The sequence below is a fragment of the Carassius carassius genome, chromosome 33 (assembly GCF_963082965.1).
Source record: "Carassius carassius chromosome 33, fCarCar2.1, whole genome shotgun sequence".
Lineage (NCBI taxonomy): Eukaryota > Metazoa > Chordata > Actinopteri > Cypriniformes > Cyprinidae > Carassius > Carassius carassius.
Window position 1 is genome coordinate 15,928,325 of NC_081787.1, and position 25,971 is coordinate 15,954,295.

The 25,971-nt window shown below is 37.8% G+C and overlaps 1 protein-coding gene across 4 annotated transcripts in view; it reads right to left on the bottom strand.

The window, feature by feature from the left end:
- Positions 1 to 25,971, bottom strand: part of LOC132113839 (netrin receptor UNC5A-like) — a 210,820-nt gene that overhangs the window by 12,331 nt on the left and 172,518 nt on the right. For 2 of the 4 annotated variants that reach the window (XM_059521863.1, XM_059521860.1), the window contains 6 exons: positions 22,779 to 22,943; positions 14,195 to 14,416; positions 10,698 to 10,997; positions 9,378 to 9,465; positions 8,654 to 8,822; positions 5,659 to 5,892 (listed from right to left, as the gene is read on the bottom strand). In XM_059521863.1, the coding sequence (XP_059377846.1) occupies positions 5,659 to 5,892; positions 8,654 to 8,822; positions 9,378 to 9,465; positions 10,698 to 10,997; positions 14,195 to 14,416; positions 22,779 to 22,943 (1,178 nt within the window). The remainder of the gene's footprint in view (positions 1 to 5,658; positions 5,893 to 8,653; positions 8,823 to 9,377; positions 9,466 to 10,697; positions 10,998 to 14,194; positions 14,417 to 22,778; positions 22,944 to 25,971) is intronic. The other 2 variants (XM_059521864.1, XM_059521861.1) reach the window with 1 other exon arrangement.

A 25,971-nucleotide genomic window follows, 5' to 3' on the forward strand; every position in this document is an offset into this window, starting at 1 on the left:
TATTTTTAAGTATACTTCATGTAGCAAGTATACAAATATCAGTGTTCTAGTAGTATACTTGTAAGTGTACTGTTTAAATACTCATTGGGACTAAATTGCTCCACTTTCTAGTATATAAATGTATACTTTTAAGTATACTTTAAATATAACAGTAGCAAACTTTGAGTACACAACCAGTTTACCTCCATTTTTGAAGTTTGTACTGCAATTATACTAAAAGTGAACTTGTAGGTATACTGATAGTTTACTTATTAAATACTTTCTACACTTTGAAGTATAGTCTCAGTAAACTACTAGTTTAGTAGATTTATACTGCAAGTATACTCATAAGTTTTCTTTAAGCGAACTTTACATCACACTTTATGTATACTACTATGTCCCTATTTAGGTTTTAATTTGTATAGATTTTGTATTATGAATATCTGAACATACAAAACATCCGATGAAAGAACAGGGTATCTGCTTGTAAACAAAAACATATTATTCTAGCTTCATGCACTCTTTTTTTAAACACTTTAATGTGGGTAAGTTTTTATTGAAAATAAAGAAATAACATTGAAGAAAATAAAAAAAGAAAAATTGAAAGAAAAATAGCTGAAAAAAGACTTTAAATTGAAATTTAAAAAAGTACATAAAAAGTAAACTAAAAGCATACTTTCCTATTTTCAGTTTAAAAGAAGTATCCTAATAGCACACTTGAATAAACTTCTTTTTCGTAAGGGTATATATATATATATATATATATATATATATATATATATATATATATATGCTTGTGTGTTGCTTTATGGTTGCTAGGGTGATTTTTCTTTTGCTATTCTGTCCAAGGGTTTGTAGAGTGTTGCTAAGCCCATTGCGTTATAGTTGCTATGGTGATTTGTGTGGTTGCTAAGATGACTGTGTGGTCAAGTAAAAAAAAAAGCCAGACAGTTAAATGGCCAAGTTTAGTACTTGTCGTTAGGGGTTTGTTCAACTCCTAGTGCCTAACTATGAGCAATAGTAATAATGATGCATGCCTTAATAAATTCCTACCAGTAAATCTATCTCAGCGCTATTAAAATAAAAAGCAATTAAACATGAATGCAGAGTGGGCTCTACCCATTTTGTTCCCACTGGCTTGCCAGTAATAAGGTACAAGAAATAAACATCATACCATATAAACTCAAAATGAGCACACCATAAATTAACAACCACTGAGACAAGTTTGTTACGCAACATCTTAAATCAGTGAACTAAATAAAATGGCTTTGATTTTAATGACAGTACAGATCTGCAGTAATAGAAGATTTCTTTCAGTCTGTTTTATAACTTAATTTAAACTGTCTCACAGCGCATAAAGATATGAGAAGCATAACAAAGTGACTGACATCGACTAATTTCCGCATGGCGTCTTCCGCGACTTCTCAGCCGTGAGAAAACAGACTTTGCACTTTCTAAGCTGATGAGCAAGTCAGAAAAGTCAGAAAAGAGATCTGAATAATAGAGGCAAACATTTCACAGATATAAATCATCTAGACATATGTCTGTGAGTTTTCTCCAGCTGGTGATGAGGTTATTTTTCTTCTTCCCACCCAACACCTCAAATATTTCTCTCCCTTCTGAAAACACGAGTGACATGCAAGTTGCTTTCCAAACAAGCATTCCACAGAGATGAATTTGAAGAAGAAGATCAACAGTAAGTAACACACAGGCTTTGTTTCGTCTCGTTCTCTTGCGTCTTCGGCTGATGAAGCCGACTGTCTCGTTAAATGTTACATCAGTGATCAAAGCTGTGCACCATTTTTGCTGTCTCCTCTGACAGCGTGAATACATGCATATATGTGCAAATTATGCTCAGACGTTAGACAAAAGGTCAAATATGAGAATGCTTGCCCTCCTCTCTCTCTATTTTTTTTCTAGCCCAGTCAGCAGATAGAAAACACCAGACTTGACTCTTCAGACATTTGCCTGCTGGGTCGAAAGGTCTGGAGGGAGAAGAGAATACAACATGGGCCTTGATTAAATGTGAACAACATTTGGAAAGAGGCACCAAAGGTCATCGCTCATCCATCTCTAAAACGAGGGGATATTTTACAACCCAGTGCCTGGTGAAAAGCCAGATAAATCAGTGAACCCAAAACAATCCTCCACTGGTGCTTCAAACCTTCTTTGAAACATGTTGTTGCTAGTGCACTACAATCTGGATCTTAATGCTCTTTCTGCAGTGGATGCAGACCCTGCCAATCGTGCTTTGCTGAAAGGTCAAATACTATTGTGAGATTACATTAAGAATGAAAGGGTCAGAGCCTTAGTGTAGCGGTTTGAGCGTTCAACACTGAAGCTCAAATAAGATCAACATGGCCTAATAAGGGGTTTAGATTTGGAGGTCATGAATGTTAGTAAGCACAATAATTAGCCATATCAAAGGAAGTGTCTCTCACAGGTCCTGTAGTTGAGCTTTAGGAAAGGGCGACTATGAGGTGTCCAGCTACAGTAAAACCAGCAGTGGAAGCAGTTCTGAAACAGGCAGCTGTGCATTAAATATTTATCTAATTGGTCCCATAAGACTCACAAACATATTGAAAGCCTCCTTGCTGAAATGTCACTGACTCCTAAATGTCATACTTCTGATTAAGTAATTATGACATTGTTTAAATGTGGTTTAATTGGGAGATTAAATATTTCTGTTGTTTTAGGCACAAGCAAAGCTGATGACTGAGAAGATTAAAGAGTGAACAAGAAAAAGTGTTAGAGAATGGGAAAAGTATTTGTATAGTGTGGCAAGTTCTTGGCTTAATGGAAGAGTGACAACCACCAAAAATAATAGCGGTAGCTCTTTCATTTGTGGTGCATTCCTGTTTCTTGAAGTAATATAGTAGCCCTGCAGCAATCAAAATGCAATTAATATTCACCCAAAATGATGGGGGAGAAAGATGCATAAAAATGAACAATGCTTCTTTGTCATGACCGCTGCTTCTCATGGCATGCTATGCAAATTCCGAATATCCTCTTCTGTTATCAGCTTTGATTAGCATAATAATTCCATCACAATAAATCAGCCTCACATCTTTGAATAAAGTCAATCAGGGACTCACATGTGGTTCTCAGGGGTGAAACACCTGTAAGACCACAAACATGCTGTACATGAATTCACAAATGCTTGGCCAATGCATTGCAAGATGTACACATTACTTTACGTGCATTCTTGCATCAGTGTAGCAGTACAAATACAAAAACCCTTAATAATAACAGCAGTTATTTTGTAAGAGAAAACTGACTGACTGTAGACCTGACATGATTTGTTCATAAACCTTCCTGTTGTGCAGACTCAAATGATTTGATCACTAGTTCTCAAGTTTAAAGGCTGTTCACACGAAGCATGGTAACTATAACTATATTAGTGCACACATCAATGGACAATAATGTTCTGTTCATTTTAAGCTTGTGCACAGTTGTGGTTCGCTGTTTTAAATGTGCAAACTCAATAAATGTGGCTTGATTCTGATTGACTTTCAATGTTTTCATTGTTCATCAGCTGGAAATCATTTTGAGAGTGATTCCATGGATACCATTCTTCTGTGTCATTATTATTATAGTTGTAGTGTGGACTTTCCAACTCTCATAGAATTTTATTTATTAAAACTCTATAGTTATATTTTTAGCAAAACTAGATTTTTTTTTATTAATTCACTTAGCAAATGCTTTTATTCAAAGCAACTTAAAAATCAGATGTTTTATAAAGAATTTAACAAACATTCATTTGGGCTGCAATTCAAAACACCTAGAGTCTTCAGAATAGGCATTTTTACAGATTTCATTTTGCAGAAGCATTCGCATGCACATAATTGCAAAGACTATGTTCCTGGCATTAGGGAAAAAAAAAACTCTCCTTTTCCAAACTGACAAAGATAAGCATACAGACCACTCGACTTCCCACTAAACCACCGTGTAAAAAAATGCATATCCTATTAGGCCATTGTGGCTCATCGCAGCAGTCTATGCATTTGAGGGGAGTGAAAAATGCAGATAGGGTGGATTCATAGAAAGCAGCACCACACAAGAGCATTGCATGACTGAGTCTGTCCACATATGTAGGTTCCCCTGGAGCGGCCCACTCCTGATCAAAGGCAAGGTTAGTATGAAAAGAGGTCATGGGTTAAAAAAGCAACTACAGTATGTTAGCAGCTCAACACCCTTGCTATAGATAAAAGCACACTACACTTCCACATCTTCAATCACTAAATAACAGCAACTGCTGTAAAATAAAAATAAATACATGGGGCTTTTTGCGTTGTGCAACAAATAATCACTTCAGCACTTCACTTTAAAACGACAGAACAGTCAGCGTTCTCATGAACCCTTTGCAGAGAACTGGAGGGGAGGTGCTCACATCCGTCATACACTGGAGCACTTCTTATCTCTGTATGGCTCATTTTAAACAAACTGGTCAAAATCCTGGCATCTCTTTCGTAATCTCTTTCCCCCAACAGCCCACCCTAGTGGGGCCCAGCGTGCAGCTTTGGGTAGGGCAGGTCATCTTTTCTGGCAGGCTCTCAGAGGCTGGAGTGGGCAGAGCAGGGAATGGAGCCTCTTACTTTGACAGTGAGTGCCGAGAGGAGCTCAGGGGCCACAGCCAGAGAGTCTCTCCTTTTCATTTACTAATTAGGCATGCAAATGAAATCTTAACAGTCTGCTCAGACGTGATCCTCGAGGGAGGCTGCTCTGGCATTAGCTCTTGATTATACTTGATCTGTTAGGAGTGGGAGCACAAAAAATATGTAAGCCTTAAGGAACTAAAAAAATAATATGATTGGCTGATGAAAAAGAGAGAAAAAGAAGGGGGGGGGGGGGGGGGGGGGCGAATGCATGGCTGGTGACCAGCATTTTATTTTTGCTTACAGCAAGACATCTTTGGTCAACTGGCAATTAAATGGACAGTTCACCCAACAATGGAAAATCTGTTATCATTTGTTCACACTCAAATTGTCCTGAACACAAATGAATTTTTCTTTCACATAAAACAAAACATTGAAATATTACTTTTCATGCTCTTTTCTATGAAAACATTAAATTGACATTGAAATTTTCCTATGATTTTCTCCTTTGGTGTTCCACAAAAGAAAATTAGCAACAACATGAGGGTGAGTAAATGAGTAAGTCGGGTGAACTCTTCCTATCACACTGGTCTAAAGTCTGTCCTTTCAGCAAGGTTCAAGAGAACAAGGATTGAGAGTGAGAAGACAAAATGATATAAATGTTCTCAGAATGTTCTGGCAAGGAACAATCATTCTTCCAGCAATATTAATGGAAATTCATTCAAAGTTATCTGCTCTTCGATCATGTTCTTAAAACGTTAGCATAAAAAATAATTAATTCATACATCTTTCATGGATCACTTAATTCTGAAACTTTCTAGTTGGACATTCGCTTAACATTTTATGAATAGAACTACTTGCTTCTGAATGTTCATAGAACATCATGGTTCATAGTAACATTCCCATAATGTTTGCAAAAATTATAAAATGGAATGTTTCCTTAACGTTAACACATAACCAAGAAAAGCTGGGCATTTTCAGAACTTAATGGGAACATTAGCAAAACTTTCTTCCAACATATTTTTCTTAGCTGGGTTTTGTCATAAGTATAGATACTGTACATTTGGAATCTTAAAGGATTCACCTTTAGCAGGTCCTGTGTGTCATCCATGCAGTAGATGCGGATGTTGTACTCCAGCGTAGAGCAGTAGGCGGGACCAAAGAGCAGCAGTTTTAGGCGTTTAGCTGCAGCCATGCTGAGGGACTCCCCGACCAGAGCAAAGCGGCCCAGCTGCTCAGTGAACACCCGGCACGTCTCCGCCTCCAGCTGGCAGTAGTATGGTTCCGAAACCACTTCCTCACCAAGCTGAAGTACATCCTGAGGAGCCAATGAGACAATGACACAGGGATCAGAGGGGAGGGCAGAGAGCAGCTGTGTCAGTGGAGTTATTGGAGAGATGGTCAACTCCTCCCCTGGGGATGTTCGGTGTCAGATTTTAGATACAGTGAAGTGATCTGGCTGAGCAGAAACTGAAAGATCTGCATAATGAGCTGTGCTCTGCGCTCTAATGAGACACTAATAGCTGGAGCTCATCCTGAATGCTCACACATGGTAGTGCCCACTAAGTGATTGGAGCTTCCCTTTCTCTGGGAATAAATTGTGTGAAATTTCTACAGCTCAGATTTATTTCTTATGTGAAAATACCAAAAAGTTAAAAACCAGAATAAGAGCAATTAACATACATTTAAATTAATAAAAATAAAACTGACTGAATGAACGAACACAAATTTTATGAATTTATTTCATTATTTCTGGACTGTAAACGGTATTTCTGGATTTTACTAAGTATGACCATTAATGATTTTTTCCATATTCATTACTTTATTCATCGCAAAGCCACAACCAACCCTAAAACATTTTGCACCCCACTGTTTTGTGTTAATCAATTAGTGAGTTTGACAGCTTGAGCTGCTTCTGTACTAAAACCAGGACAATAAAATAAAATTAACAGGTTGCCATGTGCAATATGGAGCTTGTCAGGGCATGGCAAGATAATTATTTTAATTGGATATAAGAATCCTGACAGATATCAGAGATGCCTTCAAGTGTCTTATGGGCTAATGCAAAGAAAATGTGTTAAAATCAGGAGAAAAGGCATTCTGTCAAAAAACGTGACTCTAGCAAAGGCCAAGGTAATTGTGAGGGAACTTGCCGTTCTCTCACAGTCTTCGGTCAGATACAATCACATAATGGCTCCCCAGAGTGGCTTTAATTAGAGAAAAGGCAAGCGGGATATGTGGCGACAGAACCCTCTGCAGAAAGCTCATCAGAAAGATTTCTCGGACACCGTCTTTCTTTTTCTCTCACTCACACCATTATCTAATCAAATACAGAGAGGCGGCCCCACTGTCGTGCACCTCGGGATCCAGGCCAGGAAATTACATCCAGCAATCAATAAAATAAGCCACTATCTTCATCTGTGAAATTAGTATTGGCACTAGCCATTTTCCATCTGACCACAATGAAGTCAAATTTTTTTTTTCATGATCTTTTTTTAAGTGACTTAAAAAAATCATCCCACGGTTCCGATAATGACACAGACTAGGTTTCATTCTCTTCTGCTCACGTTTTGCTGATCTGCGTCCTCTGGAGAAATTAATTGCTGCGAGTCTGTCTGCCAAGGCTCCTTCCCGGTTCAAACTTCCTTGTGTTTTTTCTCTCTTTCGTCCGCTGTACCTGGCCAAGAACGGCGACCTGCCACCGATGGGCTATATTTGGGGCAGGGGATGATTAAAAGTGCTGCTCTACCTTCTATCCAAGACAGGCCTATTCATTCTACTGCCGCCCCATTGCTGCCACCCAAGGAGCCTGAATAATTTATGCACAGTATCAAACATGAAAGAAGACCTTCACTCTCTTCCTCCGCCCTTCCTCCTTAGGTTCCTCCTCTTCCTTGTCTTTGTGCCTGATGTATCTTGCACCGACCCGGTGCGGTTCAGAGCAGATAATAGAAAAGCCATCAGGCATAATAAAGGACTCACCCCAGCTCAGTTTAAAGGTGGGTGCTGCTGGCCATCGGATGGAATGAGGAAAATATCCATACAATTAAATGGAGATTAAATGTGAAGGCATGGGAGATGAAGGAGGTGAAATGAGGAGTACGCCGATGGAGACACTTTAGGGCTTTATTGTCTGAGAGGCTATTTGAAATGATTATGACAATACAACACATTTGCCTCCATAAGATATTCAATTCAGTAGCAGGGCAATGAGAAAGAAAGAGATGGGAAAGGGCAAGAAAGGTCTATGTACAGAATTCTACCTACAGTACATACAGTTCAATGCTAATTAAAATTAAGCGCAACTGAATCTTTATTTATTTATCTGTACAGAACAGAATTTTTATTTTATATCTTTATATTACCATGCTGATGATTAATTGGGCTGATGGGAATTTATTCTCGCAACACACCATTGGCTTCACAGGAGAAACTTGTACTCAAGTAGGTAAATCTGACAAAATCTTTCAAGAAATTGTCATCCCAAAATCAAACAAAATAAATTAAAACTATATTTTTCATAAAGACTGATGACTATTTTCAAATAATTTTTTTTACACATTTTTTTGCATATTATATTCCTGTATATTCAAGAACATTTTCTCTCCAACACTCCAGTTCTCAGTAGTCTATTGTAAAGCAATTTATAGAAAAGTAATAACAGTAAAAGAAGCAAATTTGTCAAGTACATTTGTCGAGCTTTCAAGTGAAAATGACAGTAGTATTTTTGTTTCTTAAATAAATGTAAGTACTATTAAATAAACAATTTAAATGCAATTTTACTTGAGGCCATTCAGATTTTTGAGGCAAGCAGATTTTAACTGCAATTTTCAAAAAAACTAAAACAATTATTGTGTAATTTGAACTGTACATTATTAAATGTGTGTGTATATATATATATATATATATATATATATATATATATATATATATATATATATATATATATATATATATATATATATACATATATATGTGTGTATGTGTGTGTGTGTATTCTTTTTTATATTTTAAAAACACACACACATAAATACATATATTTGGATGTTAAATGCACACAGATGCAAACAAACACTCACCTCCCATGTTCCCTCATATGACTGCTTCTTGAGACGGATGGCCCAATTCTCCAGGCACGCATCAGAGCAATGGTCCATAGTGAGGATGACCGGCCGGGTGAGCACCACACCGGGCGGGCCACAGCTCACCACGGGGCTCAGCAATGTCTGACACCCAGCCAGGGGCAATCTAGAGGGAGGCAGTGGGGGAGCACAATGGTCAGGATTCAACCAAAGGGGTCTGGATGGATGGCCAATGTCAAGCCCAGAGCAGACCCTTTAACAAGATGAGAGTCCACTATTAATCAGGGCTCTGGTGCTCACATCTGACTTTTCACACTTTGCATTCAAGACCAGTAAGGAGCCGGTCGTAAACAGTGCATGAATGCATGAGCAAAAAATAGCCTGTTACCTGGTGCTTCACTCTGAAAGGAAAAACTAAAACAGGAGAACATTTCCCTCTTTGTGGCCCATGGCTCATTTACATATAACGGACAAGACACAACACATACACACAAGCTTTTGAAGTCAGCATTAGTCATAAAATCTGAGCAAACGGCTCTCTCTCTCTCTCTCTCTCTCTCTCTCTCACACACACACACACACACACAATCATGCACACGAGCATGTGGAGATTGACTTCAATTATGTTCGATGCTCTGTGCCTGGCCTTTTTTAAATTCTGATTCAAACTGTGGATCCTTTCTTTGTGAGGCAGATCCTCAGATTGGTTCCAGGGACCTACCTCATGTCTTCCTTCTTCTGAATGGTGAGATAAATCTCATAAATCTTCCCTCTGGGAATGGCCTCTGGCGGGATGAGAAGGCTGATTCCTAATGTAAATAGGAACAAAAGAGACAAGGTTCATTTGTTCCATCTGAATGCTGCTTTTGTCACAACTCACAGCAGGCCTTTATGTGACAAAAGTAAATGTGATTAACACTATACAAATCCAAGGTCAAGGTCAAAGATGTCATCTACTATGTATAAATTCCAAAACTCTTTCATTTTATGTACCTGGAGATGTCCCTGGAGCCTAAAGCAGGGGTATTCGATTAAAGTTACAAGAGGTCCAGTCTACTTTTTGTCAGTAAATATCCAAACAATCAAAGCTTATTATTTCAGAAGTTAATATGCTGGTTATGAAACTAAACAATGTGTACTTTCAGAGATATATATTGTAAATTTAACTTTTAGAATGACACAGAAAATGGGAATAAATAAATAAAAAAATATATTATAATATATGATTATATGATATTGTGAATATTACTTAATTACATAATTAGTCACCCCTACACATTAAACTTTGCCTTGTAACTTGTCTAGTCTAAAATAATCATAAGATGAATGCATAAAAGTTGCATAAGCCATAAAACATCCTCAACAACAGTCACGGATACCAGGTAGAAGGCATTATATTTTAAAGGGCAATGTTCTTAGTCGAGGGAGTCCTGGTTATTTCATTTCCACTGCCTCGTGAGCTGTCTCTTTGACCGCGAGCGATTCATAATGTGACAGCCAGATGAAACCTCTGTCTGTGATTAAGGAGACTAATTGGTCTGAATATACTCTGGTGGTGTCCTTGGAGTGGATAGAGTTGCAGACTCTATGAATGTGCACGCTGCATATCGGCTTACAGTACCACGGCTGGCAACTAAGTCACTGGCTCAGCTCGGAGAAGATGTAGTGAGGTATCCTTCCGAAAAAAAAGAATGGGAAAATAAAACAAGATGTTCCCCAATTACATCTATTTTTGTCGAAAAAGGAAAATGGTTGTCATTGTCATAACACAATCATTAGTATTTAAATGGAAGCACTTCTTTGCCCGCTCTGCCTCGTTACTTGAAAAAAAAAAAAGTCTTTATAAGGTGTTCGCATTCGCTCGTGTCCCGATTTACATAAAACTGCTTGGATTACCATGTAATTGGATCACTTCAACCTTCCATTTTGGGCCATGTCAGTATAATAACGTTGCAGTTTAACAAAGCTCCAGAGCTCTTTCACAACACTCCTGACAAAACACAAAAAACATTTTGTACTGTTTGCAGTCATATAATCTTACCAGTGTTGGGGAGGGTTAGGCGGCCACCCAGGAAATTGAATGTGCCGTAGGAGGTGTTGACGTTGTCTCTCGGTAGCGTTTTGAAATACGTCTGAGAGGACAAGCGGTTCATGAAGTCATTGGGATCGCTAGGCAGTTTGCCGTTGTGCAGTGTGTGGGAGCCGTTTGGAAGTGGCTCCAGGAGGGGGCCGTTGCTCAAGGAGAACTTCCCAGTGATTTCATGGCGAGAACGCAGTGTTCCCTGGTAGCTTGTGGTAGTGGTAGTCAAATCGGGTTGGATGGTGAGCAAATGAGAGTTTTCTGTAGAAACAGAGAAAGAAACAAGTGAAAAAACAATCCAAAAGGTCAAAGTGGTTCAAAGTGCACAACACAAATTGAAATTCAGTGCAAATGTACAAATCCATGGATGTAGCCGGGCTTTCGGCGATGAGACAGACTCATTCGTAGCCTCCTCCTCTTTAGCATCCACAATCAATTCCATTCAGAGTTTAAAGAAAGCCTGCCTGTCACGGTTTAAATAATGCTTAGTAACAACGGCGCAGGAGAAGGTGGCAAATGCATAATCTTACTCTCTGCACTTTTATGTATTTACGTTTTTGAACCGTTCATTTTGTTTACAAAGTGAAAGTGACATGACATTCAGCCAAGTATGGTGACCCATACTCAGAATTCGTGCTCTGCATTTAACCCATCCGGTGTGCACACACACAGAGCAAAGAACACATAAACTCACTGTGAACACACACCCAGAGCAGTGGGCAGCCATTTATGCTGCGGCGCCCGGGGAGCAGTTGGGGGTTCGATGCCTTGCTCAAGGGCACCTAAGTCATGGTATTGAAGGTGGAGAGAGAACTGTACATGCACTCCCCCCACCCACAATTCCTGTCGGCCCGAGACTCGAACTCACAACCCTTCGATTGGGAGTCCGACTCTCTAAGCATTAGGCCACGATTTCCCTTCGGTACATAACAGCACTTGCGTCTCTCTTACGAATGTACAGTACTGCAAATGAGTGAAACACATAAACAAACACACATTTTCATCAAATAATACGTCATTAATAGCGGTTTACTTCTGAGATTTGGTACGATTGCATTCACATCAGCAGCGAACCGTACCAGAGTTCACATGAACCGTACCTCAGAACACCATTTTTAAGTGGACTCAGGTACGGTTCACGGGTTCACATCATCCAAACGAACCGAACTCTGACGTCAATCGAACCCGGGTGCGCAACAAAAGTGCTAAAGGTAAAAGTACGGAGCCCCTCTGGTCCCACTTTGTCAAAAAAAAAAAAATATATAACTAAATCGTGGCCTCAACATACTAACTTGTGGCCTCCAGATACTAACTCGTGGCCTCAAGATAAGTTAACTCGTGGCCTCAAGATAAGTTAACTTGTGGCCTCAAGATAAGTTAACTCGTGGCCTCAAGATAAGTTAACTCGTGGCCTCAAGATAAGTTAACTCGTGGCCTCAAGATAGTGAAGTGTCTGACACATGGACCCTTTGTTATTAAACTGGACCCTGTACTGTAGTGCAATGTAATACTTCACATTCTGTGCAATATTATCTGTCTTAATATTCAGTGTAATATAATTTGCTGCAGTTCTGTTTCTATTTATTTACTAGTACTGTTCATCACAATCAATTTAATTCTGTTAATACAGTAATGTAAATCTTGTAGGCTGCATATCCATAGTCCTTTATAATTCTTCTTCATATTTTATAGCATATTTTTATACTTTTTACATGTATATAGGCTACTTGTTTATTTACCAACTTCTATTATTATTTATATTCCTTTAAATGTCTTGATGTGCACATCAACTGTGATACAAGAATTGTCCCCCGGGTTATCAATATCAATAAAGATCAAAGTTTTTCTGATTCTGATTTTAAGTTAGCCTATAGTAGTGTGCAGACTGGTTCATTAATTATTGAAGTGTTTCACATTTTGGAAAAGCATGTCTGTGTAGCCTACGATAAAACGTCAGAAGAGTTCTATGCTTAGGTCACGGTACCTCCGTCTGGCTGTATGTATTTATGTGTATTTTCCGGTATTTCCCAGTTGACGGCAAGGAGTTGCGTCATATGAATAATTAGCATAACAAGTTAAGCAGGTTAATTCAAAATTAATGGCTATCAAGTCCGATAAAATTTGAAACGTTAGTAACAGAGACTAAGATAGCAGTTACTTGATAACCATTAACGTTGAATTAGCCTGCTTAACTTGTTATGCTAATCGTTAATGCTTCCAGCTCGAACACCTATAGTCTTGCAGTAATTTGCCATCTAACTAAATGTTAACCATTCTAATTAAAACACTCTTATCTCTGTAAAGTCGTCACAATTATTCATATGATCATCTAACGCATTCTCATCCTGCAACTCCTTGCCGTCAACTGGGAAATACCGGAAAATACACATAAATACATACAGCCAGACGGAGGTACCGTGACCTAAGCATAGAAAGCCCTCTTCTGACGTTTTATCGTGGGCTACACAGACATGCTTTTCCAAAATGTGAAACACTTCAATAATTAATGAACCAGTCTGCACACTACTATAGGCTATCTTAAAATCAGAATCAAAAATACTTTGATCTTTATTGATATTGATAACCCGGGGGACAATTCTTGTGTCACAGTTGATGTGCACATCAAGACATTTAAAGGAATATAAATAATAATAGAAGTTGGTAAATAAACAAGTAGCCTATATACATGTAAAAAGTATAAATATATGCTATAAAATATGAAGAAGAATTATAAAGGACTATGGATATGCAGCCTACAAGATTTACATTACTGTATTAACAGAATTAAAATGATTGTGATGAACAGTACTAGTAAATAAATAGAAACAGAACTGCAGCAAATTATATTACACTGAATATTAAAACAGATAATATTGCACAGAATGTGAAGTATTACATTGCACTACAGTACAGGGTCCAGTTTAATAACAAAGGGTCCATGTGTCAGACACTTCACTATCTTGAGGCCACGAGTTAACTTATCTTGAGGCCACGAGTTAGTTATATTTTTTTTTTTTTGACAAAGTGGGACCAGAGGGGCTCCGTATAAAAGCACTCTATATTTTGTGATTTCAGTTTTTTTTTTCATGTTAAACACTTTACATGTGTAAAAATAAAAGTTCAAAGCAGTAGGCAGATTTGTTTCGTGGGAAGATCAATGGAAATCAGCTTAATGCTACTATTACCAAATCACTTCCCATGGTAGCAGGCAGAAGAGTGAAGGTATCCATTCACTTATGACTTCAAAGATGATTTAAGTAAAACCACCACATTCATTTGCAACTGTGAAGATGCCAAACAAAACTATGACTACCTCCATTTAAGGCAAACACGGACATAATTGCGAGACTATGAATTGCCATGGCCACAGGTGGCACAGGAACACGGGCACTGGGATGAAAGGATGGGTGTGAAACATCGTGACGAGGGGTGGATATTGTAGAGGAACAATAGCCTACTGCTGCGGGCTGCCCTGCGCGGTGCCCACACACCTGGCTTGGTGGGCTTGATGCCCATGGGCTGAAAGCCAGTGGTGAGGATGGAGGAGTCGGCCACATCTGCATCGAGACCTTCCTTCTTTCTGCGGTAGACCAACACCAGGATAATCAGCAGGAGAGTCAGACAAAGAGCCACTGCCACGATCCCCACGTACAAGGCCACATCCTCAGCACCTGATGCCGCTGCACCGAGACAGAAAAAGAGACACATGTGTGAGTAACACAAAATATTGGTTACCATATTGTCAATATTAGCATTTTTTTAATTTGTCAGCGATTAGTTGCAGCAAAAGTCAACTTTACCACAGATTGTAGATCTGGTTTACACTGATAATATTTATAATATCAGCAATTCTATTGGTTAAAACAGAGATATACAAAATACATTTTTAATTAATGATTTTTATTAGAAACAATATAACTGTGTTAGGTAATGCTAAATGCATTACTCCAGTGTCACATGATCCTTCAGAAATCATTCTAATAAGCTGATTTTGTGCTCAAGAATAATTTATCATCATCCAATTTTGAAAACAATTGTGCTGCTTAAAATGTTTGTGGAATTTTTTTTAATTTTTTTTCAGGATTATTAGATGAACAGAAAGTTCAAAAGAACAGAATTCAGTAGAAATCTCATGTAACATTATAAATGCCTTTCCTGTCACTTTTGATAAATTGAATTTGTCCTAAAAGTATTAACTTCCTGTATAACCTCCCTCAAATTGCCAAAATGTGTAGTAAACAAAAGAGAACACTGCATGAAATAGCTTCTTAATTTATATAAGACATTTAGTCTTCATAAATTGAATTAGCCATACAACACAAAGAGGTCACTGAGGTCAGTATATAACTATTTTAAATATGTTGTGTACTGTTTCACATTAAAATACTACTACTAATAATAATAGCACTGCATATTGTGCAATGCATGCAGTTTTCCACTCCAAACATTTGCCTGAATAGATGGTTTTAAACTGCGTAAAGTGATAATCAATGTCAATTTTAGAATGAAATAGCTGTTCTTCTCGTGTATTACTTTGTAATCAGACGTTAACTAAATTTTGCCAGATGCCAGTGTTTTGAAAATTATTATCAAACAGAATTACCTAAACCTGACTTGGCTTGCATTGTGTGTAAGGGAATTAACTGCTGGGAAAACATTTCAGCTTCCCTACTGCTGCCTCCTTAAAAAGGTAATCATATCTGTGCTTCAGTGGGTTGTTCTGCAGTTGGAAAGACGGGAGTGTTTGCTGGCAGCCTGCTACATCAGCATTCTTCAAGCTGCTGAATTTATGGCTGTGATTTTGAAAGACACTTCCTTCCAAATAGAGGGAGAGAGAGGGGGAGTGAAAGTGTATGTTTCTGACACAAAGCAGATTTCCTTATCCACATAATTTCATGTGCCCTCTCTCGTTGTGGCCTGCAGCTTTATGGATAAGTACCCAGAGACAATCACATCCAAAATTATTCTAATCAATTGTGTTGGTGGGAAATGAGATTTGTGTGGGTTGTCTCTGTGGCATGCTGATTTGTTGGGTGGCAGAGGTGTCTGCACTCTCTGCTTCGAGAGACCCAGTGGCTCTGTATTGTGACGAGAGACTGCAGAGGCGTATTCAGGCCTGTTTCGATGCTCCATGGACTGACAGCTAAAAGCTATAAGGAATTGCTCAGCCAAAGCTCCTGAATTCAGGGGTAGAGTCACAGCTTTACATAAGGGCAATATTACTGAGCATTATATTCTCATAATAATCTCCATATGCAAAGTGAAGGCCAAATCAAGAATAAATGGGCATGTCTTTAACATTCATAATTTACTTTTGAAACACTTTTTTTAGCCCTTAATTAGCCTTTTATTTACTTTTCATTAGTGTGAACAAAACTGCACAGGAAGTTTGACTCACTTTCACGATCACACTTCCATCCTGACACTCCCTGCTTGGTTTGTTTGGACTAAACGAGAGTGAGATTATCAAAGGAAATTATTAAATTAGAATCCTCAAGCCTAAAATCACACAGACAATTACAACAGGACTGTCAATTAACATTATGCAAGTCTGTGTCACTCTAATTAAGCTGTCTACTAATTGTTCATAACACTCTTAATCACCAGAGTCACAATAAACACCTTGATTGCTTGATGAAGGTGTTTGTTACTCAAGTTGTTACTTAAGACAATCTACACTTCTCAGTACTACAGAGCCCCTTTCACACTGCACGTCGGACCCGGCATATTGCTGGAACATTGCCGGAACATTGCCGGGTCGCCTTCTGTGTGAAAGCAACCACGTCCCGGGATTGATTCCGGCATTGAACCCGGGTCGGGGACCTAGTAACATTGCCGGGTTCAACCCGGGACGAGTGCTGTGTGAACAAAAGCCAGATCTAATGCCGTGTCGAAGTGATGACGCGCGTTATCGTGCGACTCTTTTACCGGCTGTTTTGAAGGAAGTTTAATGTTTACAGCGAAAAAATATGTGCAAATTGTAATGAAGCAGAGATCAGTTAGTTCCTCACTTTCCGCACTGACGCCGAGATCGTTTGCTTGCTTCAGTGAAAGTATAACGTGCCTAGCATTTTCGACTCTTACATTACACGTCACGCCCTGATGTCACGTGTCGTTACGGGATCTTTACGGGTTGTGTGTGAAAGCATGCACATATCCCGGGTAATCACTGGCAGTGTGAAAGTGCAAAATCTAGCGAGCCGGGAACAATTGCCGGAACACTTTACCCGTGTATTTGCCGGAATGGCAGTGTGAAAGGGGCTCAGGTGTCTGGTCCAGTTATTTAATCCAAATATAGCTCCATTATCCCGATGTGACAACAAAGTATCGCTAATGCCGCTCAGGGGTCATTGGCAACATCCTGACATGTCTTGTTGAACACGTTTGAATGATGACTCTGTCAATACGACAAGATACCGTGCAAGCAGGAGGTTGGCCGAGCTCCAGGTAGTGCTATTACATCAGGCCTTGTTTCATGACAGCTGGTCAATCGTGAATGACTGAGCGCATGCAAACAGGAATCGCTCCTGCGTCTCTGTATCGATGATACATTAAGAATGTCTGCGGGAAGTGACTTTGTCATGGTTTAAGAGGGACTTATGATATCATAAACCGACAGTCATTGCACCGCGAGACGATGGGGGCTGGGTTTGTGCCTGTAGCATGTGTGCTCCAGGTGCTGAAAATAGCATGAAAAAAAGAAGATTAATAGGCTGAAGAGTCTGTAAGTCTGTAAAACCCCCAAGAGTGGAAGCAAACATACTCTCCACTGAATCATGAAATGCAGTTTCTGGTAGAGAGAGAGAGAGAGAGAGAGAGAGAGAGAGAGAGAGAGAGAGAGAGAGAGAGAGAGAAAGAGAGAGAGAGAGAGAGAGAGAGAGAGAGAGAGTGAGAGAGAGAATGAACACAAAAAAAACGAACAAACAAGTAAAATAAATACAAATTTAAATTAAATTATTGAAAACATAAAAAATTACATGGTGAAATCTCCAATCTGTGACAACACTTGAAAACTATTTTGAATTGTATTTTTTATGTATTGATATATTTTATAAATATCACATATTTTGTGAATTTATATAAAAATGAATACGTTGTCACTAATATTACTAATAATATGGATCACATGATAATAATAATAATAATATTAATAACAAGAATACTAATAATAATACTGATGAGTGTGTGTGTTTGTGTGTGTGTGAAATTCTAAATTGTTTTATTAAATAAACACATTTTGTAAATTTATATAACCAAATGACTATAATTACTAATTAATTATTAAACAAAGGAAGAGATATTAATTAAAAATATAAAACACATAGTTGTACATAATATTATATATAAAAAAACAGATGCATGATCCAACAAATTAAGCTGTAGTGCTCAATGAAACCCATTCTAGAAATAAAAATAAAATAAAAACAAAAAAATATATGAATGAATGTGTTATATCACTTAATACAACCACAACTACAAATGGTTAATTGATATATGTTTTGTGTGTTAACTACACTTCCTGAAAAAATAAAAATAAAAAATAATAATAATTCCACTTTCTATTTTTTTTAATGTTTAACTGTCATAATGTTAACATATTACCCTACACAATATAAAGAAGTTTTACTTTTAAAGCAATATGCAGAAATAGTATATCACATTATCCACAGCTTAATGTGCCAATCATTGGCATCCCACAAAATGCAGGATGTAATTCATCCCATAAATTTCTCTCCCATTCTGTCCACCTGAACCGATCTCCTTTACCCCTCTTCCTGCTTTATTTCACCTGGTAATCTCGTTGAGCACATATCAGAGCCTCCTTGTGCAACTTTTTATCAGGTCTAACAGATGTATCGAAGAGCCAATCACCGAAGTTGCCTATAGACTGGGCTGGTGTTCCCTCTGCCCTGCTCAATAAATGAACAGACATCCATCACACTTTAATTGACACAGTTAATCAGCTCTTATAATTGGATGGATTCTGCCTGATTCAGCGTGACAGTATTCTGCCTCCACAACAACTCGTGTCTCTGCCTCGCTTTCAAGTGCTTCCTCTCTCAACTCACCTAGATGTGGAGGTGGTGGTGGTGGGGGGGAGGCAGACCCTTGCTCCATTTTTGCTGTAATCAACACAAAACAGAGCGAGCAATGTTCCAGCTGTTCCAGAGGCTGATGCAAGGTGTGTCGAAACACAGGTTTCTGGAGGTGTAACAGAGTGCCTCCCCTCCTCTCACGGTGGGATACAATCGACAACCTGCAATTCTTGTATCGTGGCTCACAGAAACAGGTTCAGACTTGTAACAACGAGATTTTAAGAGACGGTAGTGATTCTGTCAGGAAGATCCAGTGTTGAAGTTTATGCTAAGTCTTTGTCTGTGTTGTGCTGTTGATAAAACACTAGCATGAGGCGTTATCAGGAAGCATTCATCATGGAAATGTAGATATTGGTTGCAAAACTGATAGTTATTTGTGGTTATTTATGAGAAGATAAAAATGTGGAGGTCATATGGTCATCAAAACAAGTCTAAAATTGAATCTTTAGAATCTTATCACAGTGGTAAAAAATGAAAAAAAAAATAATAATTAAGTATTACGGATTTAGTCCCTTAGTATGAAAGACAAAGAGTAGATTTGCACTCAAAGGTTACAATGTTATTTCCACTATTGCTGAATGGGTAAAAACAAGTTGCTTTTAAATGTCTTAATTTACTTTATTCCACAAAATAGCCTGATTATCAGTGCAGGCTGCCTTAATTCAGCAACATGACATTTCCTTCCCATCATCACTTTTTTTCCCAGCAACACCTGGGTGTAATTTCACCAGGTGGTGATGCGCCAAACTGTTAATTATCCTGACTAGATGAATAGAGGTTATGAGGCGTTATGCAGAATCCACACTGTAGTTATCCACTGATTTGTGAAAATCTAACAATAGACACCTCTGATAAAATTATATTTGGTGGCCGTGATTTTGAATCTACACCCTTGTACATCCTGGAACAATATTCCTATCAACCTATCTTTAGAAATATAAAAATAGATGACTAATTATGCAAGCTTATTTTTCACTGGAAATACACTGATATACTTGTATTGGTATAAATTACTTTTATTGTGAATGCATTGGTATAAAAAAATAATTATTTTAATGATATATAAAAATATTTCATTTGAAGGATGTATTGAATTTCTTTTTAAAGTAAAATATAAGATAATAATATAAATTCAGTATTCTGTATACATGTGTGTAGAAAAAAATACATAAGATATAAAGATTTATTAATATTGAATAAATAATATTATTAAAAAGTCAGTTTTATGAAGTCAATGTATTATATATTTTTATATATTATAATATAATATTTATTATTAAAAACTCTGTTGCAACAGATATGTTGAATATACTGTAATATTATATGTGTATATTTTCATTTTCACAGAACTCAAGCACTGTTTGAAAAACTTTCGCTTTCGATGGGAATATCTTTTCTAGCACCAACGTAACAAACTGCTGATTTAGAAATACGTCATATTTAATAAAAACATTGATTCTATTTATAGCACGTGCATTATTAAAGCACAACTCCTTGACCACATCCACAGTATAGAGTGAACAGTCATTCTGATGTTGCTTTTTAACTTGCATTTAACCCACAGCAGGTTCTCAAGGGCTAATCTCCACCCTGAATTATGAGGACACTAAATGCTACTTTTATTTCAACAAGAGTTTCCACTAACAACTAATTAAAGCCGCAGAGGAAGAAAAACAAAAAACATTTCCTGTGCAGCGGAGTAGCCTAAGCAGGCAGGATTGTCTGCTCATTTCTGTATAAAACAGGTCTATTGTCTGGCGAGAGACATCTGCTGAGAACAGATTGGGACAATAATTTTTTCTGTGGCTTGCATTCCAATTTTAAAGGATTTTTGCCTGTGAGTGTGTGCTTTAAAGAGTTTGAGCTAGTATGACCATGTGTAAATGACACGTGGAGGTGCTCACATTAAAATCTGAAATGTGCAAAAAATGTGCATAAAGAATAAGTGACTCCCCTTTGATCCCGGCGCAAAAACAAACAACAACAACAACAAAAAAACTTCCTGGAGGGGGACTACTGTATGTTAACAGTGCAGAACAGCTCAAAATAAAATGCCATTTCTGACACTTTAATCCAAGAGGATGTGAATACAACACTATGATGCCCATCTGCTTAGCCAGACGCCCAGCTGAGCAAACTGCCATCATACCAGCTTCTGTCCTTTTAATTTGTGCAATATAGGCCAATTAATAACATCCAGACTGCTGCGCAACCTCCCAGAACAGAGGAACGTAAACATCTAATGATAATAACTAGGCCTTGGGCTCAGCTGGTAGGTTGTAATATTCAGCATTTTCCTTCTTTTGTTGTTGCCGTTTGCAACATTGACATTTTTTTTGCACGTAAAGTCTCAATGCTGCAAATATGCTGAGGTGGTTTGAGACGATGCTATGATTGGACATCCATGTGGCCCTTAGTAGAAAAGTGAAGGATTCTAGAAAAGTATCGACTCACAGCATGGGCAATACAGACTCTTCACTCTTGACCTCTGCTTCTGCACATATTAATGGAAGTGTTTGCACACACTCTTCCTCTCTTTATCTCTGTCTCTTTCTGTTTATGATCCATATCGGCAACAGTCATGGCCATTGCGAGATTAAACAGAATAGAACGTGAAGCAAGTTGCAGAGACGAGTCCCTGATTTCTGCTGGGAGAGAAACAGCCCCAAATTAACTGTTAATAAGTGTTCAGCTCACCACATTTCATGATAACTAGTGGGTAAATTACAGGGCCAGACATTAAAAGTGCAGCTTTTTCTGTTGTTCTGCGCTTCTTCACAGTATTTAAATGTCTTATGCAAGAAGAAGAAAGATTTACTAAAACAAACAACCTTTTTATCACTATCGAAGCTGCACTAGAGAATGTTGCTGAACTATATCACCATATATTTGCACTTGTAACATTATATTTCATTTTTTAATAAATGCTAAGATTTTTAAACCTAAATATTTCAAAGAATCATGGTCTCCAAAGTGTCACGTTTCCACAAAAATGTTTTTTTTTTTTAATTAGAATATTAGAATAATTTCTGATGAATCATGTTTTTGTGTACTATACTATACTGTATTTACACTGCATTTTTCATAAAAATGCTGCCTTTGTGAGCATAAGAGAAAAACATAAAATCTTAACAACACCTAAACTTCAGGTGATGCATTATAGTACACAAACAAATACATTCATTCCAATTTTAGCATTTTAAATCACTTTCTGCTCAACACAAACAATTCAAAATTTTAATATTTCAAGTAGGATTTTTCTACTTTTAGCACATAAAGACAGTAGAGCTGTGAAAGCACATTAAACCATATGCTCTAGAAGCTCTTCTGCACCCAGTAAGTCACACAAAACTGAAATCACACAAAGCTGTGACTTCTCCACAGTTTGCCCTCTGGCATTTGTTTGAACCAATCGTTTCTCGCACAAACAGTTGATAACGGCCACCAGAAGCTCTGATATAAAAAACAATCATGAGATGAACGACAATAACACTGCTGCTCCCGAGGACGCCCATTTCAGTGCTGCTGTGGTACTATGGCAACAGCGGCTGCAGGACTGAGAGGTTTAAAATCATTAAAAGATCAGACGAACAACAGGAACAGGAAAGGTTGTGTGAGGAAAGAAAAGCTGGAAGATAAACAGAGGGAACGTAACACAGGGTACATCAAGACCTTGGACAGCTCAAGAATCTCTGATCTGGAAGAGTGACCTTCCTGCAAAAAAACAAAAAACCCAACGATACACAAACCCTGCCTGAGATACTAAACAAAGTGTGTTAATGTAGACCTCCAAGGTGCCCTTCCCAGATTCTTCCCTCCCGTTGTCTGCTAGTTAATGGGACTCTTACTGATGCATCCCAGGCTTCACATCACATTTAGTGATCAATAAAGGACGTCTGTGTTTTAATCGATTGATTAATCAAGGGACATAAATGGTGGTACTTACTCTGTGGGCACTGCTCACTGGTGCAGTTGAGGGACTGGAGATCCAGGCCCTGGCAGTCCTTCCCACTGGTGCTGGGTGTAGGTTGGGTACATTCCCTGCTCCTCCACATGGTGCAGTCGGCTCCACATGGAGACCACTTACTCCACTCGCTCCAACCTCCATCCACTGAACAAACACATATACATATTCATACAGAGGAAGTGCAATTAGCAATCTACCACACATTAGGGAAGAAACATACTCAACTCAAGTGCACAAACATTAAGTGCAAACACTTTTCTGTATGTGCAGTATAACAACAGTAGAGGACAAATGTTTAAAATAACCAAGATATTTTAGTGTTTTTGAAAGATGTCTCTTATGCGCACCAATGCTGCATTTATTTGATCAAAAACACAGTAAAAAGTAATATTGTTGAATATCATTACAATTTTAAATACCTGTTTTCTATTTTAGTATATTTTAAATGTCATTTATAAAAAATAAAAAACTTGCTGTAAACATCATAACTATTCCTATCTCAATACTCGAGGGGGAGATGGTGCCAATCAACTTGCTGTTATTATTCAGGTAGCTAGTTATAAATATTTTGACTTTAGCTATCTCAGCAACACACATGCTCTATATAACATGTACACACAAACTCTACATACCTGCCTTCTGCTCATGTCAGTCACGGTTTTTGACATTGTGGTATTAAATAATGCAGCTTATGCAACTTAAGTGCTGTCCAACTGAGGGATGCAATGCCTGTCTCTATGATACATTACAACTACATGCAGACGTGCCGCCTCTGCAACTGCAGTTTCACATATGCAGCACATCAACCACCACATTTGAAAACACTATTCTGCTTTTTAGCTAAGCATTAGAGACTTGAATACAGCTATGAAGTATGACATTTATTAATACTTTCGTGGCAGTTCATTTCTTTCCCTGAAGTACAATTTTGTGTTAGTAAAGTTTCTTTTCTTTTTTTTTCTAAACACTCAAATTTTTTTACATGACCATTTTTAAAACTTAAAAGTACAGTAGCAAGCAACCTTTTTAATTATGATATCTAGTTTAATTAATTATATAGTTTAATTATTTAATTCTGCTTTCCTCAAATAAAATACTATTGTTGTTCAGAAGTTTGGGGTTGTTAAGGTTTTTGCAGTGTTATGCTCACCAAGGCTACATGTTTTTGAATTAAAATACAGTAAAACAACAGTAATATTGTAAAATATTATTATTATTTAAAGTAGTTGTTTTCTATTTGAATATATTTTAAAATGTAATTTATTCCTGTAATGATGAAGCTGAATTTTATGCTTTTTTATGAATATTTTTTATGAATATAATTTTATGAATATGCTGATTTGGTGCTCAAGAGACATTTATTATTATTATCAGTGTCAAATATATATATACACATTTATTGGAAATAGAAATCTTATGTACCACTATAAATGTCTTTACTGGCATCCTTGCTGAAAAAATAATAATAATAATATCATCTGGGTTGGCCAAGCTACTGATTACTGATTTGTTCATATATAAATGTGGGTGGCCATATGCTAATTTTCTCATTGTTGTGACATCAAACCATGTATTACACATTTGTGCAACTAAGCATCCACGAATGGTCTGGGTTGACTGAAAAAAGGAGCTTTGCATTCACAATATTAAAGTATGCCTACGATAACCAGATTACAAGTGTGCACAAAGTGCAAAAAGCCCATAGGAGGACAAAAGGCAGGATAAAAATTCTGTATGTGTTTGTGCCCAGTGTAATGACACTCAAATGTCCTATTTCCTCACAAGCCATGGAAGAAGTATTTTATTTCCATTTCTCTTTGTCACAGGGCCACGTTATTCGTCAGCTGGTCCGGAGGCCATTTTGGAAGTCTTATTCGGGCTGACGTTGTACCAGGTTGGGGAAGGTTACTACAGGGCTAATGTGTGCAGCTCTGGTAATGAGCTCTCTAGGGATGCTAAGCTGCGCCCTCACAGGACCAAGAGCAGGGGTGAATTATGGTACTATGATACAGAGTTACTAATGACTCCATTCGACAGACTGAGGATCAGACACGCTGGGCTGTTCATTAACCCCTGGCTTTATAGCACATTCGCTGTGCGGTTCGACTCCGCTAAGCCGACCCTGATAGTACAGTAAGGTCACTGCTTGGCCAAACAGCCAGCTAATAGAGTACTAGCATGCCTTAGTGATAAAGATGAAGAGTCTGCCATCATAAATGGCTGTGAATAAAGATGACATTAGTCATAGCCTGCCAAACGAGAGTGGGATTTCCATATTTAAATATACAGAGAGATTGTTAAGCGACACGGAATGAAATTCATACTAACAAAGCATGTGGAGTGCATCTAAAAGAGATGCAGACACAGCTCTTGATCAAACATTTGGCAGGGAGGCAAAAAAAAAAACTTTCCTTGTTTGCCATTGAGTGGACTCATTTGCGAGAAAAGCAGGCTTATATCATCATCAGACTAGCCTTACTGAACTGGGAACTGGTACTTAATAACAAAAAGAAGTGGGCATCTAAGCGGAAGTCTTTTGACTCATATGAGAAGAAAAGAGTTTAGCTAGCAGCAGCAATATAGACATTAAAGTCAACATAAAATGGCATTCTCAACCCATTTGACATTTTTAATAAAAACTTTTTCATTATGTAAAAAAAAAAAATAGTATGGCTTTATTTAATCCCTTGGGAATTGATTGGATTATGAAAAGTGGACATTCTGTAGCAGAAGAGACCAGTTATGCTGGTTGTTGTAATGTATCGCGGCAGTTTGGAAATAAAGTGCCCAGTGAGTGGCACTAAAAGGTTAATGCTCTATCGTGCTTGAAAATAACATACTACCTACACTAAATCCTACTCTAAACCTAACCAATAATGTTAAATAAAGCAAACATGAGATAAAACACATTTGCTGAAGCAAGTCTTTGAGCACTTTGATTTTTTTTCACAGGAGTGCAAGTGCAATGCTGTACCAGGTGAGCTACTGAGCAAGTTTACTACATCAAAAAAGTCATATATGGACCTAATTATATGATGGAAACATCATGTATTAGGTTACAAATCGTGCACTATTTTAAAAGTGTTTTGCCCCTGTAATCATAACCAAAAATTTGTATGAACAGAAAGTTGCTGGTGCTTTACTGCCTTTTTTTTCTTCAAAACAACAACAA